The sequence below is a fragment of the Nicotiana tabacum genome, chromosome 4 (assembly GCF_000715075.1).
Source record: "Nicotiana tabacum cultivar K326 chromosome 4, ASM71507v2, whole genome shotgun sequence".
NCBI classification, from domain to species: Eukaryota; Viridiplantae; Streptophyta; class Magnoliopsida; order Solanales; family Solanaceae; genus Nicotiana; species Nicotiana tabacum.
In genome coordinates, this window is record NC_134083.1 from 54,235,566 (window position 1) to 54,253,796 (window position 18,231).

An 18,231-nucleotide genomic window follows, 5' to 3' on the forward strand; every position below is an offset into this window, starting at 1 on the left:
CGGCAAGATAGAAGATCAGAGGTTGTCCTGGTTCCGGTTTTAAGAGCAATGGTGGTGAGGATAGGTATACCTTCAACTCCTTCAATGTTTAGACGTATCCAGGGGTCCATAGGAGGTCGTTTTCCTTTTTAAGTATGCCGAAGAATTTATGGCACCTATCGGAGGATTGCAAGATGAACCTTAACAGGGCGCTGATACTGCCGGTTAGCTTCTGGACTTGGTTTTTGGTGGTCAGGTGCTCTGGTATACCCTTGATGGCCTTGATTTGGTAAGGATTGACCTCATACCCCGCTGCGACACTAAGAAACCCAAGAATTTTCCTGAGGCCATGCCGAATGCGCACTTTTCGAGGTTCAACTTCATGTCGTATTGCCTGAGTATGCCGAAGGCTTCTCTTAAATGATCGATGTGATCTTCTTTCTTTTTGGATTTGACCAGCATGTCGTCGATGTATACCTCCATCGTCTTTCCGAGTTGTTCTTTGAACATTTTCGTCACCAGTCTCTGGTAAGTTGCCCTCGCATTTTTCAGTCCGAAAGGCATGACCCTGTAGCAGTACGTCCCCTGGTGGGTGATGAAGGTGGTCTTTTCCTAGTCCGCTTCCTCCATAAGGATCTGGTTGTAGCCCGAGTAGGCATCCAGGAAACTCAGCAACTCATGTTCGGTTGTCGCGTCGACGAGTTGGTCGATATGAGGTAGTGAAAATGAATCCTTGGGGCAAGCTTTGTTCAGGTCGGTGAAATCCACGCACATCTGCCACTTGCCATTTTTCTTTTTTACCATGACCACGTTGGCAACCCATTGGGGGTACTTCGACTCTATGATAGAGCCATTTTCCAATAATTTTTCCACTTACTTCGTGCACTGCATCATTGATTACTGAATTGAACTTGCATCGAACCTGTCTTACCGAGGGATAGAGTGGATCGACGTTCAATCTATGTGTGGCGATCGTTTTGGAATACCGGGCATATCTGCATGGCTAAAAGCAAACATGTTCGCGTTAGCAATTAAGAATTTGTGAAACTTACCTCGCTCTTGGAGTTTTTAGCCGATGTAAGCTTTCTTGGTGAGATCGTTGACATCTAGCTGAACGGGGTCGAGGTCCTCTATAGTCGATCCTGCGGCCTCGGCCACATCGGGGTCTTTGATGACGTCTTTGATGTCGTCGTCTACCGACCTCGACCATGTTGATTTCTATGCTTCTTTCTCTTTGTCTCTCATTTGTTGAGTGGTCGTGCAGTCTAGGGCGATGCGGTAGCATTCTTGAAATGTACGTTGTTCCCCGCGTATGCTGAATATCCCCCATGAAGTTGGAAATTTGATGACTTGGTACAAGCTGGAGGGTATAGCTCTCATGGTATGTATCCACGGTCACCCTATTATGGCGTTGTATGCCGTGTCCTGATCCATGGTGTGGAATGTGGTCTCCAGAGTGACGCCACCCACCAGGACGGGGAGTGTGATCTTGCCAGATGTCCGTTCAACTGCATTGTTAAAACCCATTAGTGTGATGCAGTGTGGTACTATCTTGTCCTCGAGTTTCATTTGTGTGAGTACTCGGGTATGGATAATACACGCACCGTTTCCGCTATCTACCATAATCCGTATTACATCGGTATCTAAAATTCGTAAAGTAATAACAAGAGCGTTATAGTAAGGGAATGCCAAACCATTGGTATGACTTATCAAAGATGATACTTTCTTCGAGTTTGTAATACCGTTCATGTGCTATCGACCGTTTGAGCTTGTCGGTCGTGGTGAACTTTACGCTGTTAATGGAAGCGTCATCTTCACCGCTGATGATCATGTGGATGGTGCGGGCTGGTGAGGGCGGCTTCGGCGGTCCTTGATGTTGTTCGCGCCCCCTGGCAAAGTTAGTTCTTCCCCGATCGCTCAGTAGCTCTTTGAGGTGCCCCTGTCGCAACATATTTACAACCTCCTATTTTAGGGCAATGCAATCTTCGATTTTGTGTCCTTGCTTTTGATGGAACTCGCAAAGGGTGTCTGATTTTCTGGTATTCGGGTCTGACCTCATCTTTTGCAGTCACTTCACCTTTGACCCGAGCTTCTCCAGGGCGTAGACAATCTCTGTAGGTGACACGCAAAAAATTATGAGCAGATAATAAAGGGGGCATACCTCTTTCATTCCGGTGAGTTCCTGTCCTTGACCGGGGTGGGCCTTCTTTATGGTGGGATGAGGGTATAGCGGTAGTTTTGACATATGGGAGATATCGGTCCCGGTTTGGCCGTAAGGTTGCCGGATCTCTTTTGATATCACTTCTCCGATCTTTTCTGGATTCTGCTTGTACTAAGGTCAGTCGATGAGTTGGCCCATTGAGGTCGTCTTCGTCTGCTCGAACCTCGGCACAGTATGCATTATTTATTTCGTCCCAAGTTTTTGTAGGGTATTTCATAAGCCCACTCAGTAATTTTCTTGTCGCTCTTGAACCATTTCTGTCCAGTCCATTTTGAAAAGCAGCCACCGCCATTCCTTCTGATACATTGGGCAAAGTCATTCTCACTCGGTTGAAACGGGCAAGAAAATCCCTAAGTCCTTCTCCTTGTGACTATTTGATAACAAAGATATCATTTACTCTCGCCTCAGCCTTTTTGGCTCTGGCGTGGGCCGTCACGAATTTATCGGCCATTTTCTCAAAAGTTTCGATGGAACGGGCTGGTAGTTGTGAGTACCAGGTTAGTGATAGAACGGGCTGGTAGTTGTGAGTCCTCCTCCTGTGAGGTTTTCGCAGAACTTCTTTAGCGGAACGGAGGATACTTGTTCCTTTGTGAGGTCGTTGACTTTCACGGCGGTGACGTAATGGGTCATATGATTTTCGGGTTCGGTCATGCCATCGTATATTTTCAAGTAGGGCGGCATTTTAAAAGTCTTCGGTATGGCGTGCGGGGCAGCGCCATCGCTATACGGCTGCTCGACGAACCGACCGGCATCTCTCTTCGGTAATAACTTAGGAGCGCCCGGTATTTTATCGACCCTTTCTTGGTGCTCTCTCATTTGGTCCTGAAGTGCCTTGTTCTCGTTTTTCATTCCTTCCATCCTTTTCAGAATGGTTGTGAGGGCTTCATTACTTGCATTATAAACAACATTGTGAGTGATACCTGTTGTTGCGAGCGAGGGGGGAAGTTGATCATGTTGCTCGTTCTCTGGTGGCATAGCATAGGTTCTCGCAGTTGCTACGACCGCGCCCTGAACGGACTTATGGAGGATGCTGGTCAATGTATCAGTTAGCCAGGCTTCAAGAAGCTTCTTTATCGCTGGCGGTGCCTCCTCTCCCATGGATGTGGAGGTTGTCTTGCCAAGGGATTTCATGATGCTATAGTGGGGGTGATCCACCTCGCCTAGGAGAGGAATTGGGCGTTGTGTCCTCGTCCACTGCTTCTGAGCTCTCGTAGATGATGTCCATGAGGTTGGTTGGGAGGTCACTCATAATTCTTACTCTTTCTTCTCTGTTACCTGCCATGTTAGATCTATGCAAGTGGAGAGAAAAGGGTTTTTTTTACGTCAGCAATCAGTGTCAGTTGTAGATCTAGAAGAAACTAAAAAGCTTAGCTAGAAAATTCCCACAGACGGCGCCAAATTATTCGACCAAGAAATATAATCTCCAGTTAAACTATTTAATTTATATAATGAAGGGTCAATTCTAGTTAAGGATAATGACTCTAGATATTAAGCGTAAGGATGCACGATAGATGGGATTGAGTCCGCATATGATTGATGACAATAAATATAAAATACTCTTGCAACAAGAACATTAAATGAGATATATCTAGCAATAAATGTCAATAAATGGCATTTATGTAAATAAAAAGAATGGTTCACGTGATAACGAATGGACAAGATGAATATTTTGCCTGACAACGGTGAATGACAGATAGATCCAAGATTTGCATGAACAATCCTTGGATCTTGTGGAAAAGTCAAGAATAATATGAACGAGAATCTTTATAAAAAGGTAGCCTTTGTGTTTTTATCTGAAAAGGAGTCTTCTTCTCAAAAGTCTTCTTATTAGAAAAATATGACATGCCCTTATCATTGTCTCTTCTTTCTATTTATATAGGCCCATTTTTTTAGAAAACCCTAATAGTACAAACACCGGAAATATTCACTAGAATATTCCCCTTTTTAATACTCTATTGTGACAAATTAGTCGTTACAAGTCTTATCACTAATAATCGATCTCGACCTCGCCCCTTGTTGACATTTTGACTGCAATCTCTATTGATATCTCGATCGCGGCATATATCGACACCGCGGCCATTAATCTCGCTAGGGCTTAGGCGAGCTCGACCGATGAGATTCATTAATGCCATTTTATGCTAAATATTCCAAGGGCAGATTTTTGGCCTATGCAATATTGCTTCTTGATTGTATTAGTAATCTAGAAGCGGTTTTTATCACCTTTTTAAACGTAATTAACCTAGACGTCAAACAGGTTCTGCAATTTAAGCCGTCCATTTCAACTTTAAGTTTGGAACGTATATATATAGGACCAGAAACATTGTCGTGTATTTGACATCTTTTATGCCTCAAGCATAAATATCATTTATGTAGGTTTCGTGATTTAGCTGTGTGTAATGAACAAATTCCCTACTGCTACTTGTTTAACCAAAAAGTTATAAGGTATCTAAGAATGCAACCGTTCAATATCGAATATCATCTTTTGAGCTATCAATTTTCTAAATATTCTTAAACATTTAGCTTTTCAACATAGGAAAAAGAAAGAAAGAATTAATTCGTTGCTATGGCAACTTTAAGCGCGTCAAACAGGCAATCTATTATTTAAGGTATTATATATGCAGGTTACATTCTAAAGCTTTGTGTAATGAATAAATTCCCCACAATTTTAATTTATTGAATAAAAATTATATATATATATAAAGAAAGAATTAATTAATTCGTTGCTATGACCATCGAATGTCATTTTGAGCTATCATCAATTTTCCATATTTTTGGCTTCTCAACATAGAAAAAAAGAAAGAAAGAATTAGTTCGTTGCTGAAGAGTGCATGCGGGTGTGCTTTTTCTTCTTTCAGCACTTCTGGTGAAAAGAGTGAAAACTACAAGGAAATGACTGAAAGAAGAAAAATTAGAATCGCCATTGAACTAAGATAATGTTTTTTGGGATTTAGCTCTTCTTAATTATGCCTCTAATCATGGCCCTATTACTCAACCTAGACTATATCTTTTGAATATACAAAGATGCAATCGCATTAATTAAGTCTGTGATTCTGAGTTTAATTTTAGTTAACATATGGTCTGTAAAACAAGAAATTCCATTAAATGGGATCTTTACACAATTAGCCGCCAAATTCACTGTTTATTTTTGTTAGTACATAGATTATGAACTAATTATACATATATTGTACTTGGATTATACATATATTATATATTCGCTGACTATTTTTAGTTTAAGCGACTAGATGAGCAGTTATTAACTAGGCCAATTTTTCGTGATAAAGTATCATACAAACCAACTAATCCTACACCAACCCATTGTCAAACAATTTTATTGAAATTAGGCTCTTCAATCCACATATTTGCCTAGCATACATTACATGCAAGTCCAATACAACGAAATAAAAAGAGTAAAAGCCCAATATCTCAATCGGTACTTTATTCTAAATTGGTGACCAAATATGTAGAACAGCTAGGAGAGATTGTGACCATTAATTAGAATCTGTCTCATGAGTCTTATTCTGAGCATTAGAATCTGCCTCATGTGTCTCATTCTCTAGCTGGTCCAAATTACCAGCCTCTCTTCTTCGCTTCTGTTGTGCAATATCAAGAAAACAAGGAGTCAACATAGTTTCATATTCAGGTACCTTAGCATAACCAGGGAAGTAATTAATATCAATAATAAGATATCGATTTCCAACTCTACTATCCCTTATCATATCATAGTTAAAAAGATGCAGATTCATAGCATGCCTCAGCTTATTAGACACTTCATTTATGAATCCCATTGGAGGCATCTCCGCCGCTTCCATCATTTTTGCAAGACTCTCATCACTCTGTTCTTGATCAGCAAAGTAAGATATCATAGAAAACGGTATTAAACTCTCTGAATTTCCCATTTTCTCCTCAGAAATATCAGCCAACGATTTCCTTTTAACACATTTCACGTGATCACCTGCTACATAAACCTTTAATATAACTCCCCCGTGGTTCACGAATTCCTGTAATACAATTGGTGGTTTAATTCCGTTTAATCCGTCTTTGTTTAAGACTAAATACATCTGATGAGCATCAGCTGTGGCATTGGCGAGCATCGTCTTGGCAATTATGGGAAATTTTAACCCCTCACGAGTGACAACGTCATGCAATGATAATTCAGAATCGTTTGAATTAACGAAAGCTTGCAGGGGAATACCAAGATTCTCCATTTTCAATTGACTGACTACGTCGAGCATGGATACTCGATTGTGTAGTGTCTCGATTGATTCGATTGGGTCGACGATTATGGAAGTTGGGTTTTTGAGGGAAAATTCTTCTAACTGTTTCTTCCATTCTGAGTCGTAGAGTTTGTGAAAGACAGAGTCAAAGGGACCTTGTTCGACCAATGGTTTGTCGATATCGATAGGAATGAGATCAACGCCTTGTTCTTTGGCGTGAATGAGGAGAGAATCTTGAATAAAGCTGCTGACACTTCTGGGTGCAAGAGCGTAACCAATTCGAAACCTCTTTCCAGTTACTGATTCAGACATGGCTGCACAAAGAGGAAGATATATAGAAATGGTGAAACAAGAGAAAGATTTTATTTAAGGAGAGGATTTTAGAGATTGAAGTTTAGTGAGTGTGGTGTATGGCATTGGTATTGGGAGTGTATTTATGGACATGCAGAGGAAGCACAATATGGTAATAAGAAATGGAGTAGTTAACTTTTTTAAAAGCAAAAAACGACATGCATGGCAATCGAAAATAGCTACCTTTGTTTAATGATTGTAATTTGGAATAATAATTAGGTAGCTACGTTGTAAAGTGTAATTAAGTGCGAATAAGCAAAAGAAAAGATGTCAATTGAAATAAAATTAATTTAGCTTTTGTTTAAAGCGAAAGTGCGAATAAGCATATTACAACATAGCAATAGTAGAAAATAGATAGCTTGTTGTTTTTAAACTATAAATAGGAATAAGAAGATGAACAACATGCAATATTCAATAAATGGCTTTGTTCAAAGTGTACCTTGAGATTATCAAAAGGATGAGAATTCACGTGGAGCTGCACTAGGAATGAGAAGATTTGGGAATCCCCACTTTTATTTTCTCTATATGTTTTAAATTGTATTTTGGCCGTCCTTTACTTTTGTCACTTTGCAATGATGCATGCAATAGAGTGAAGAAAGGAAAAAACGAGGCATGCAATAGAAATAGAAAGTTTTTTAAAAAAATAAAAGTATATATAACTGTAAAAATAAGTAAATGTGTGAGAATATGCCCACGCGGTGGAAAGATGCTGTTGATTTTCCAGTCTCGCACCAACGTTAGTTTTCCTCAGGCTGCGTCAAATTTTGTCTAATTGTAATTCGCTCAACATGTGATATGTCAATTTCAGTGCAACTCGTTCAACATATGATATGTCAATTTCAGTATAATTCAAATTAATCCATCTTCAGTTTGAGTTAAATTGACCCTATCAAATTGTTCAAGTAAATACGATTTGATTATTTATTAAAAAAATAAAAGTAAACAACCAAATAAAAAATAATATTCAGTTAAGTTAGACGATGACTCGTTGTTTAGCAGGTTAGCTCAAATTAAACTCGGCATTTGAACCTAACAAAATTTAGATGACTTGACTTGTGACACATTTATTGACAAAATCTATTTTAACCTACCCTTATTTAGCCAAACCTCCACCCAAATTGACACCCCCACTTGGTTTCTATAGAAACTACCAAACCAACCATGTTAAACTTAAACGATGATTTAAGTTTGGTTTAGCCAAATCTTACCTTAAAGATTAAAAGGACATGTTTACCACGAGGTAGGCACGTATACGCAAAAGCTTGTCGCTATAGTATTGAGTAAAGAAATAATTGTTCCCTAATTGAAAAAGAAAGGCCATAGTAAATAGCAGTTTGACTAACCATGTTGTCACTCTATAATTCACTAAAGCAAATCTGACTAACTAAAAATAGTTAATGAAAATTGAACTTGAATATTGTGTATTGTTCTTGGAAAAAGTAAGGAATCTTGAGTACAGTTTGAAATCTATTGTATCTTTCATTAAAACAATAAATTTATATTTAACAACTATGAATATGTGGAGATCGAGAATTATGGTAGAAGGTTAGTAGATAGATGACAGTTTCCCCCTTTCTTTACCAGTAGTATTAGTAGCTCTTTTGTATTTTCATATTCTTAGATCTCTATCACATCATGTTGTTTCGTTCGCTTTAGTTATCGTATCTTACTATTGTTACTATTTGTACTACTTTTTTTCTTCTTTTTCATTTTTTTCTTTTTCTTCTCACCTTTAAAGAAAGATACCACTACTTCGCCTCTTTGTTGGACCGCCGGCACGAACACAGTGGTCTCTAACCAGGACTAGGAACCAAGTCGAATTTGGATCTTGACATGTCGGTGGTTTTTAACCGTAGGCATTTTGCCTGAAAGTTGGTTGGCTTATCATGAATTAGGTGGTCTATCGTAAACAATCTCTCTACCTTCACGAAGTAGGGGTAAGGTCTACGTACACACTACCCTCCCCAGACCTCACATATGAGATTAAACGGGTTTGTTGTTTTAATTCTTGTACCCCCCCACCCCAAAACCCCGCCTTAAAAAAAATTCCATCCAAGACTAGGAGAATGATCGAGCAAAGGTCAACAACTGCAACCATCGATTCCACAATCGGCTAATCAATTCAAAGCAAAAATGATATTCATTCTCAAAGTAGAGGAATATACTAGTTTCATGCACTAACGAACCAAATTTTGTCTCAGCATAGTTGCGTATACGTTATGCTATGCACGATTCTGTCTATCGTGATTTGAACCCAGGGCTCGTGTTCACAAAACCAATTAAGAGTCCATTGGGATGAAAAAGTACAAGAAATTTGTTTACCTCAACTCTCCACAGCAAGCTCTGCAGTTTCTACTACTTTAAGATGCAAAAGGTTTTCCATTTCTTTCCTATTCCTTTAGTGTTTACCCCTAGTTCTTTAGCTTTTCATTGTTGGCAAAACGCAAAACTGTGGAGGACATTACTTAGTCATCCTATACTGACCATTGACCTAGATCAACAAAATCATTCTTTTACAAGAACCACAGAAAAGCAATAATGAAGCAACAAATCTCTCAATAATGATCAGGGATGATGATATATACCAGCTCCTGCCTCACCATTTCTCCAAGCTCCAGAGCAACACATCGTATTTCTATGACCAAAACTTGTTATGGGGAATTGGGTATTTTATAATCTTCCAAAAACTGATGCCAAGTTCTTATGTTGCAGTGAGGTGTGTTATTTCCCATGTAAACCAAGAATGACAAAACTGATACACTAAATTATTTGGCCATTGAGCAATTCTTACTGTTTAACCATTGTAGACGGGCTATTATCTAGATTGGAATCGTGTGTGTGTGTGTGTGTGTGTGTGTGTGAAAGAGAGAGAGAGAGAGAGAGAGAGAGAGAGAGAGAGAGAGAGAGAGAGAGAGAGAGAGAGAGAGAGAGAGAGAGAGAGAGAGACAGAGAGAGATGAGAGAAATTCTCTTGCACGCCCAGAGATGTAGTTACAAATAACGCAAGCTCACATATTATAATGCATACTATCAGTTCATTTCAGTTACGTAGCTTTTAGATAGATAGCCACGTCTGATGAGCAACTAATGTTACAATAGAAGGAAAGGATACACGCTTAGGAGACGATATCTTTAGCAGATAGATCATGTCTAATGATTCTTATTTTATGTCAATTTGCTTTTTTTTGCGTGATTACATGAGCTAGCTGTTTATAGGAACCCACAGAAGGAGGAAGTACTTTTGGTCAGAACGAATCATATAAAGCTGGGTGACGTCCATTGAGAAGACAAACAAGCTCATACCTCAAAATCATTCATATGTTTTCAGTGACACCAATTTGATACTACATTTTGTATATGTGCTATCAGACTCTGCAAGAATGCCTTTGCATACACAAGATCATGCATCAGTCTCTTGCTAGTTCAAAGTCTACATGGTAATCAAGAGAGTGCAAGATGAAGTGGAACTGATCCAGATATGAGAAGTTTAAAGTACTTTACTGTGATCTTCAAAATGAGACAATACTTGAACTATGACTCAATGCGACTTCCAGGAGTTACTTCAGTTCACAGTTCATTACTTCAATATAGCTCTTCCCTGACAAACGGTTGTACCATTTATTTTAAATCGTAAACTAAACTTATCGCAACCATGTTGAGGAGGAGATAAACATCCATGTTCGAGAACAAGATGTTTAGCATTCCAAGGGTAAAAGCACAAATAAACGCACAACCAAAGATGAGAAGGCCAACATTTTCGAGAGTACATCCCAATTGCAGAAGTTGAATATGAGACTGAATATGGAACAAAGAACCTGTAGTCCTTATCGAGTTTTATAATGTTCATCAAATAGATTCCTAACCCATCAAATAATAAGGGACATGTCTCTTCACTATAGAAAATGAATAAACCATGTGGTAGATTATAAGGCAGCACAACATAGCAGTAGACGATACATGTAGATAATACACGAAAAAATCTAGCAAAGCAATTCCAACTCAGACAACATAGCATGTGGACAATACATGTTTAAACAACTCTCATTCTAAAAATCTAGCAAAGCAATTCCAATCTAGATAATAGCCCGTCTACAATGTTTAAACAGTAACAATTGCTCAATAGCCAAATAATTTAGTGTCTCAGCTTGTCATTCTTGGTTTACATGGGAAATAACACACCTCACTGCAACTTAAGAACTTGGCATCAGCTTTTTAATTGAGCCAGTTAGCATATTATATTTTACCCAAATTTTTGGATTGAACCACAAATCCTTTACACTAGAAACAAAGTCAATAATTATCAGCTAATGTACATTACAAGAACATACAGTCAGTAAAAACAGAAGAGCATATCCAAATAAGCCTGTAAATCATACATTGTTTAATACCCCAAAAATGCCCATGAATTTGATAATTCCACTAACAGTAATTTGAGTGGTATTTTAAATATTAACCTGACTAAGGCAATGATGGAGCCAACGTCCTTTGTTGAGAAGAAGAAGAGGGGGTTTCTTGGCGAAGCTCCTTAATAACAGCAGCCAATGCCTCAGGGTTAAAACCCAAATCGCAGAGGGAAATCAGAACAGAGAGAGTGTGACGATCGAGGCCTGTGTCCAGAATATTTGACATATGAAATACCAGCTCTAGAGAATCACGTGCTGTACGTGCAGCCTCCGGATCCATTTCGACAGTCTGTAAAGCCAAATTCTTGAACATAAGAAGTTGAAAACTAACCAGGATTTAGACAACTAAAATATTTAAATTAGAGTCTAAATGGAATGGGGAACCGAAAATTTACTTGGGAATTTGCTTCCTTTCAGTGAATCGAGGATAAGAACGTTGCTGCTTCAAAATAGCTGCACTGCGAACGGGCAAAGATTTGGGCGGATTTCCGTTTAGACGATATGTATTTGGACTTGGGGACTGGTTTTCTTTTTCTTTTTTTTTGTTCTTTTCTCTTTTACATAAGTAGTCCCTTAAATTATAGAAGTACTCTATTTTTACTAGATTTTAAAGAATTTTGTTGGTGCTGTTAGGATGGACTAAAATTGCTGATTGAACAAACTTCAAACTTAAGTACAGTACTAATAGGGTTAAGAAAATTAATTATTTTCGTAACTTTGGAAATGGAGTGTGTTTTTTTTTAAAAAGCCAAATGGATTTCTAACTTTCCCTGCTTGGTCTCATCCAGATAGTACTCCATTCATTTTAACAGATAGTATTTCATTCATTTTAAAAGGAGAAAAATCAGTTTACGTGGCATTTATGTGATTTTATTTCTCTTTAATTTATTATTAAAAGAATGACTTATTATTTTGCCCTTGAACTATGCCGAAATAGAACAGCTTTATCCTACGTTAACAAAGTTCTAGGTTAACGGCATTAGCATAGGAGGCAAATTTAGAATTCTCATAAAGTTCAAGGACAAACTCTCTCAATTTAACCCTATTGAACTAATGAACTTTCGACTTTCAAAACTTATACGAATCATATTAATCAACTTTGAATGATCTCAAATTTTGCATGTAAGTTCCAAATAATACAATAGACCTATTCTAATTTTCGGAACCAAAATTCGAACCCAATATCTACAAAGTCAACTCTCGATCAAATTTATTAACCTCCCAAACTTTTAAAGATAAATTTGTTTAAATCCTAAACTCTAAACAGTTTCATTTAAATCCAACTGAAGGTAATTAAGTATCACTAACTATGAATAACATATAAAAGAGGAAAAATACATGTCAAAGTACATCAAATGTGAGCATTTTTTATTTCCGTCAAATAAAGCTATTTGAATATATCTACAATTCCTTCTGTAACCATTATCCTTGTACTTGAAAATCCAAAGGGTTAGCACAATTTAAGCAAACCACAAAAGGAAGACCGACTAATTTTGCGTGTAAGCTTGTGATGGAGAAGTAAACTCTCCAATTTTTCTTGTCTACTCAAAACAGGTGGTTGAGCTGCAAAATCCCTTCCCCTTCCTTCTTTTCCTCTACATATCTCTCTCTTTAATTCCATATAATAATTAACAAGCCTTAATTAATTAAACAACTTATCGTTTCCTTTACCTTTTATTCAACTCCTCTCACTCTCGCATTCATGTATATTACTTTCCTGCAAAGTTGTTATACCTAGGTTACCTAACCAAGAGATTAATTTATGTGTTTTATTTATTGTTTCCATTTGAAGACAAATGATATTGTAGGACTAAAGTTACAACGAAGAACAACGTAAAATGGCAATGATGATCAAAGATGTAAGCTTGCATTATCCGAATAATTTGTCAAAAACTGAGCAGGAGAATGAAGGGTTGGCTTGTATTCAGAATTTGAAATTTGGATCTTTGAATCCTAAGAAAGGCAATGGGAGAACGATTTTGAAGGTGATAAACGCGAGCAAGAGCAGTTCTAGGAATCAACACACAATTAATGGGAAGAAAATAAATGGTGTGCATGTTGAGGAGTATCCATATTTAGGGCAAAGGGGCAATGATAATAATAATGTAGTAATTGAGAAAACAGAAGGATCATCAAATAATTCACTCTATCTTCTAGGGAATTTTGTGGATGATAGGTTTGTGTATAGACAATCCTTTGTGATTAGGTCTTATGAAATTGGACCTGATAAGACTGCTACCATGGAAACTATCATGAATCTCCTCCAGGTTGGTCCCATCTTCTTTTTAAATTTATTTATTTATTGAATTCTTTTTCATCGTGGCGTTGAGGGAAGCTTGCGCGACCTTTGGCTATTGTTTCATTAGGCGCATGTTACCTCCTACTAGAACAAAATAAGGCAAGTCACTTCACACAGGTTTAGGCGGATGGGGAGAAACCTCTTATTAGTTTTTCTATAGTGGAATTTGAATCCCAATCGAGAGCGGAGCTAGATAGGAATAAGGATATTCATTGAATCCCCTTCATCAAAAAAGTTCTAGTTTAATGAAAAAGGAGTTCAAAGATTGCTTTTGATCACGGGTCAAATCCTAGGTGTGACATTGTAGTGTCTTTTTGAATCCTCTCGTATAAATTTTTGGATTCGCCACTGGCCCTAAATATGTTATGGTTTTCACTCGTTTTATTAAAACTTAAACACACCTTTGGCCTTATGGTGCTTCTTTTAAATTTGTTTTGGTTAAGTACCCATGGAAGAATTCATGTTAAAAATGTCACAATATATTGCAGGAGACAGCTCTAAATCATGTGGCAAGCTCAGGGGTTGGGGGTAATGGATTTGGGGCTACCCGAGAAATGAGTCTTAGGAAACTCATTTGGGTGGTCACTCGCATACAGATCCAAGTTGAACAATATAGCTCCTGGTATTGCTCTTTTTCACTCTTTCCATTCTTCATATTTTCATTGTAAGATAAAGGTAGCAATTTTTCACCTTCTGCTTCAAGTTTCTTGTATCTAATGAAGTAATGAACAATTTGCAAACATAAATGAAAAACATGGTCATTCAACTTTGAATGACTTTTATGTGACACAAATAGAAAAGTAACTTTTGTGTTACAAACTCAAAGTTAAATGATTTTTATGTGACAAAAAATAGAAAACTGACTTTTATGTGACAAACTCAAAGTTGAATGATCACCGGTAATATTTACTCTAATACTTGATGGCAAACTTTTCATGGTAAAAGCAAAAGATATTACAATTTTAAATCAAAACTGCAGTCACTAACTGAGGCTTTTCAAAAAATTACAGGGGAGATGTGGTAGAAATAGATACATGGGTAGATGCAGCAGGTAAAAATGGAATGAGGAGGGACTGGATCATTCGTGACTCCAACACTCGCAACATCATCACAAAAGCAACAAGGTATATAAAAACTTGTCAAACTATAAGTTACGGGTTCGAGCCGTAAAATCAGCCAAAGATACTTGTATCACGGTAGGCTGCAGCCGTTTCTGGCCGCTGCGTGAATGCTTAATGCTTCATGCATCGGGCTATCTTTTTTTTTCTTTTTAAAATGATGAGTATTAAAAAAGATACGTACATTATTTATGTGGTATTTTGCAGCACATGGGTGATAATGAACAGAGAAACAAGAAGGTTATCAAAAATACCTGAGCAGGTGAAAGCAGAAGTTCAACCTTTCTACATCAACAGATGCGCAATTCCTACTGAACAAACTGATTCTGAAAAGATTGAGAAACTCACTGATGAAACCGCGGAAATTATCAGTTCTGGCTTAGCTGTAAGAAATTAAAATCATATTCCCCAAAGAAAAAGATGTTTGATATACTCCCTCCGTTTCAGTTTATGTGAACCTATTTACTTTTTGGTCCGTTCCAAAAAGAATGAACTCTTTCTAAATTTGGAAATAATTTTACTTAAACTTACAATTCTACCCTTAATGAGAAGCTTTTATAACCACACAAATACTCTGGGCCCTTTTTGACTTGTTTAGGACCACAAATTCCAAAAATCTTCATTTTTTCTTAAACTCCGTGCTCAATCAAACAGGTTCACATAAATTGGAACAGAGGGCTAGAGTTCATAACCTTAACCAGTCATGTCTGATTTTGATTTTAGCCGCGATGGAGCGACATGGATGCAAACCAACATGTGAACAATGTCAAATATATTGGATGGATTTTGGAGGTAAAATCCTTTCACTAGGGTGTCACGGTTTTAAACGTATATCCAAGTATCCTATAGGATATACCTTATATGCACTGTCCATTTCTTTTGCACTAGACTAGAAGTATATTTCATGTTGTAGCAGGTTACTTAGTTTATTTTTCATTTCATGTACAAGATAAGTAAACTGAGAGTGTAAAATTCTTTAGTGTAGAGAAATTAAACTTCTATCCTATAACGTTTAAAGTTACCACTCATTCATGTTTGAACGGAATGACAACAATCTTTGTCTGCAGAGTGTGCCCATAAATGTATTAGAAGAGTACAACCTAATGAGCTTAACATTAGAGTATCGACGGGAATGTCGCTTGTCAAATGTGCTGCAATCTATGACAAGTATGAGAGAAATAGCAACAGCAGCAGCAGCTAGTGAAAATGATGGAGTTAGTGCAGATAAGGAATGCACACATCTGATTCGCATGGAAGAGGATCGAGCGGAGGTAGTTCGAGCCAGGTCTATATGGCAGACTAAGCAGTGATTTAATTGTATCTAGTGCTATTCTTCACTGTGTATCTTCTTCTTCTTTGTTTCTACGTAATTAATTAGAGAATGTATAAGTTGTTTCTCTTCTTAGATCAGGAGCGGATCCACTTTTTCAGCAATGGATGCTGGTGTCCTATTGCCTTTAACTCGGACAATATTAGTATGTATTCATGCACATTTTGTATTTAAAAAGAAAACATGTTTATTTGTAGCATTTCATTCTGTTCTTACTAACTGTTTTATGGATTCCATTTCTTATCTTCTCATGTGCTGATGGAACTATTAAATAATTTCAGAATTGATAACCATATATTGTGAGGGCATGGAATTTTCATATTTGGGTTGTGTGCAATATTTGGGCTTTAATCAATTTAATGGGTCCATGATAATTTTTGTTTGCCTGTGAGGTTGTGACTATTTGTAGAATATGGCAGGACAGTTCAATTGACAAGACGAGGTATCCAATTAGTGATCACATTTCTGTCACAAAGAAAGAAAGAAAAAAAGATTAGTGGCATTGATCAATGATCATGTTTTTTTGCTTATTTATCTTATAAAAAGAGTTGTTTATATTTTTCTGGTTCAAATGAAACTGTCTAGAGTCCATTTTGGAGTGTTAATTGACTAATTCTTTACATTAAATCTTGTAAGGGGCAGAATTACTTTAAAGTACGAGTAAACACGTGTTACAGTCAAATGATTTAAAAGAATAATAGAGAAATACTGTATACAAAAACAAATCTCGATAAATGGGCAAATACTTAAAGACACTACATAAAAGTAAGGAGAAAATTCAGAATAGCAGAAAGAAAAATACAGTAACCAACTAAAATATTGAGGGAACATATACCTGTTGTTCTTTGATCATGAGTTCAGGACCATACTTATTTGTCTTGCTATTTATTTATTTCGTCTGATTCTGATAGCAGGAGATAAATTAGGTGCAACTACAAAAATATTTTAAAAAAACGAAATGAAGCTCGGTATTAAAGTAAGATTTTTTAAATCAATTTTATATATCTGAAGTATGAAATAAATTAGAAGTAACTCCTAAGACGAATACAAAGAAAATTATACGACTTTTTAAATTATATGTATTCCCCTTTTAAAAATGAAAACACTTACTGTATATTATAGATAAAGTAAAATATACTTTGTATTTACTGTTTATATCAAATCAATATAAGCGTAATCGCGTTATGGTTGAAAGAATTTTCCCTAAAATATGGGGGCTTTCTTGAAAATTTTGAAACACCTTTTTTTTTTGGGTTGAAAACAAAGTCAGGTGAAAAAAGACGAGGAAAAGACAAAATATTGTAAAAGCGTCAAATGATTAAAATGCAATTATGTCGCACTCACGTGGGTTAGTCCAGCAAATTTCCTCCGGCCCATAAGTTGGGGGGCCCGGCATACTGCAATGATATACTGCTGCTCGCCCCATGCTACAACGTATCACGTTTATATAAATAAATACTCACGTTCTCATTTGTAAATACACTCAAACCTCTCTATAACAGTCTCGTTTGTTTCTAATATTTTTAAATATTATAATAAAATATTATTATATAAAACATATATTATAACATAACATAAAAATTAGTTTCAAAAAAAATTGAACTTTTATATTAAAGTATTGTTATATATAAATATTATTATAAAGAGATATCATTTTACCTTAATTCTTACCTTTTGAAAAGCTAAATTCTTTTAAGTAATAATAAACCTAGAGAAATAATGTGATGGGTCTTTCACACCATCTACGTCAATTAATTTATGTAAACGTTTCGTTTACTTTGCGTAGAACAATCACGAGGTGAATTTGTATTGTATCAGCTTCAAACTTATGTGAATTTTTAATAATTTTTTACTAGTATGAAAATTGTTAGAATCGGTCGTTTATTATCATGCCAAAAGTTATAGTTGATGGCAATATCGTAACTTTATTTCTTAACCAAGCATATCAACCAAGCGTCATGTTCCACCATAACTCCAATCCGGGTCACCTCAGCCTCATCATGGGCATTGCCATAGATAGGATGTTGGTGTTAACTAACAATCTCCATCCCAACACCTGCCTCATGCAGCATGACATCTACTATGATATCGCTTTTTAGAATTCATTTTATACCATCATTGCAAAAGGTACGGCTGATAACAAAAGACATAACTTTATTTCTTAATCAAGCCCCAAACAAATGTCATATTCGATTATGACTCTAACCCGAGCCACCTCAGCCTTATCATAGATAGAATGTTGGCATTACCCCCACAAAAATTAATAAATAAGTAAATATTTAAGCATGATAAACGCCACCTAACTAAACTAAACAAG

General features: G+C 36.8%; 2 protein-coding genes and 1 long non-coding RNA gene across 3 annotated transcripts; 1 reads left to right on the forward strand and 2 right to left on the reverse strand.

Moving 5' to 3' along the window:
* Positions 1–5,497: 5,497 nt before the first annotated feature.
* LOC107770443 (inositol-tetrakisphosphate 1-kinase 2-like) lies at positions 5,498–7,360 on the reverse strand. The gene is made up of 2 exons (XM_016589751.2): positions 7,205–7,360; positions 5,498–6,728 (listed from the first exon to the last, which is right to left on the reverse strand). The coding sequence occupies exon 2, from the start codon at positions 6,724–6,726 to the stop codon at positions 5,689–5,691; it is 1,038 nt and encodes a 345-aa protein (XP_016445237.1). The 5' UTR covers positions 6,727–6,728; positions 7,205–7,360; the 3' UTR covers positions 5,498–5,688.
* A 1,780-nt stretch (positions 7,361–9,140) lies between these two features.
* LOC107770445 (uncharacterized) lies at positions 9,141–11,647 on the reverse strand. The gene is made up of 2 exons (XR_012708696.1): positions 11,563–11,647; positions 9,141–11,456 (listed from the first exon to the last, which is right to left on the reverse strand). It is a non-coding gene; the product is annotated as an uncharacterized LOC107770445 (long non-coding RNA).
* A 966-nt stretch (positions 11,648–12,613) lies between these two features.
* On the forward strand, positions 12,614–16,129 carry LOC107770446 (palmitoyl-acyl carrier protein thioesterase, chloroplastic-like). Its single transcript, XM_016589754.2, has 6 exons — positions 12,614–13,434; positions 13,955–14,088; positions 14,477–14,590; positions 14,792–14,969; positions 15,308–15,376; positions 15,652–16,129. Exons 1-6 carry the CDS (start codon positions 13,006–13,008, stop codon positions 15,892–15,894), a joined length of 1,167 nt encoding a protein of 388 aa, XP_016445240.2. The 5' UTR covers positions 12,614–13,005; the 3' UTR covers positions 15,895–16,129.
* The last annotated feature ends 2,102 nt before the right edge of the window (positions 16,130–18,231 follow it).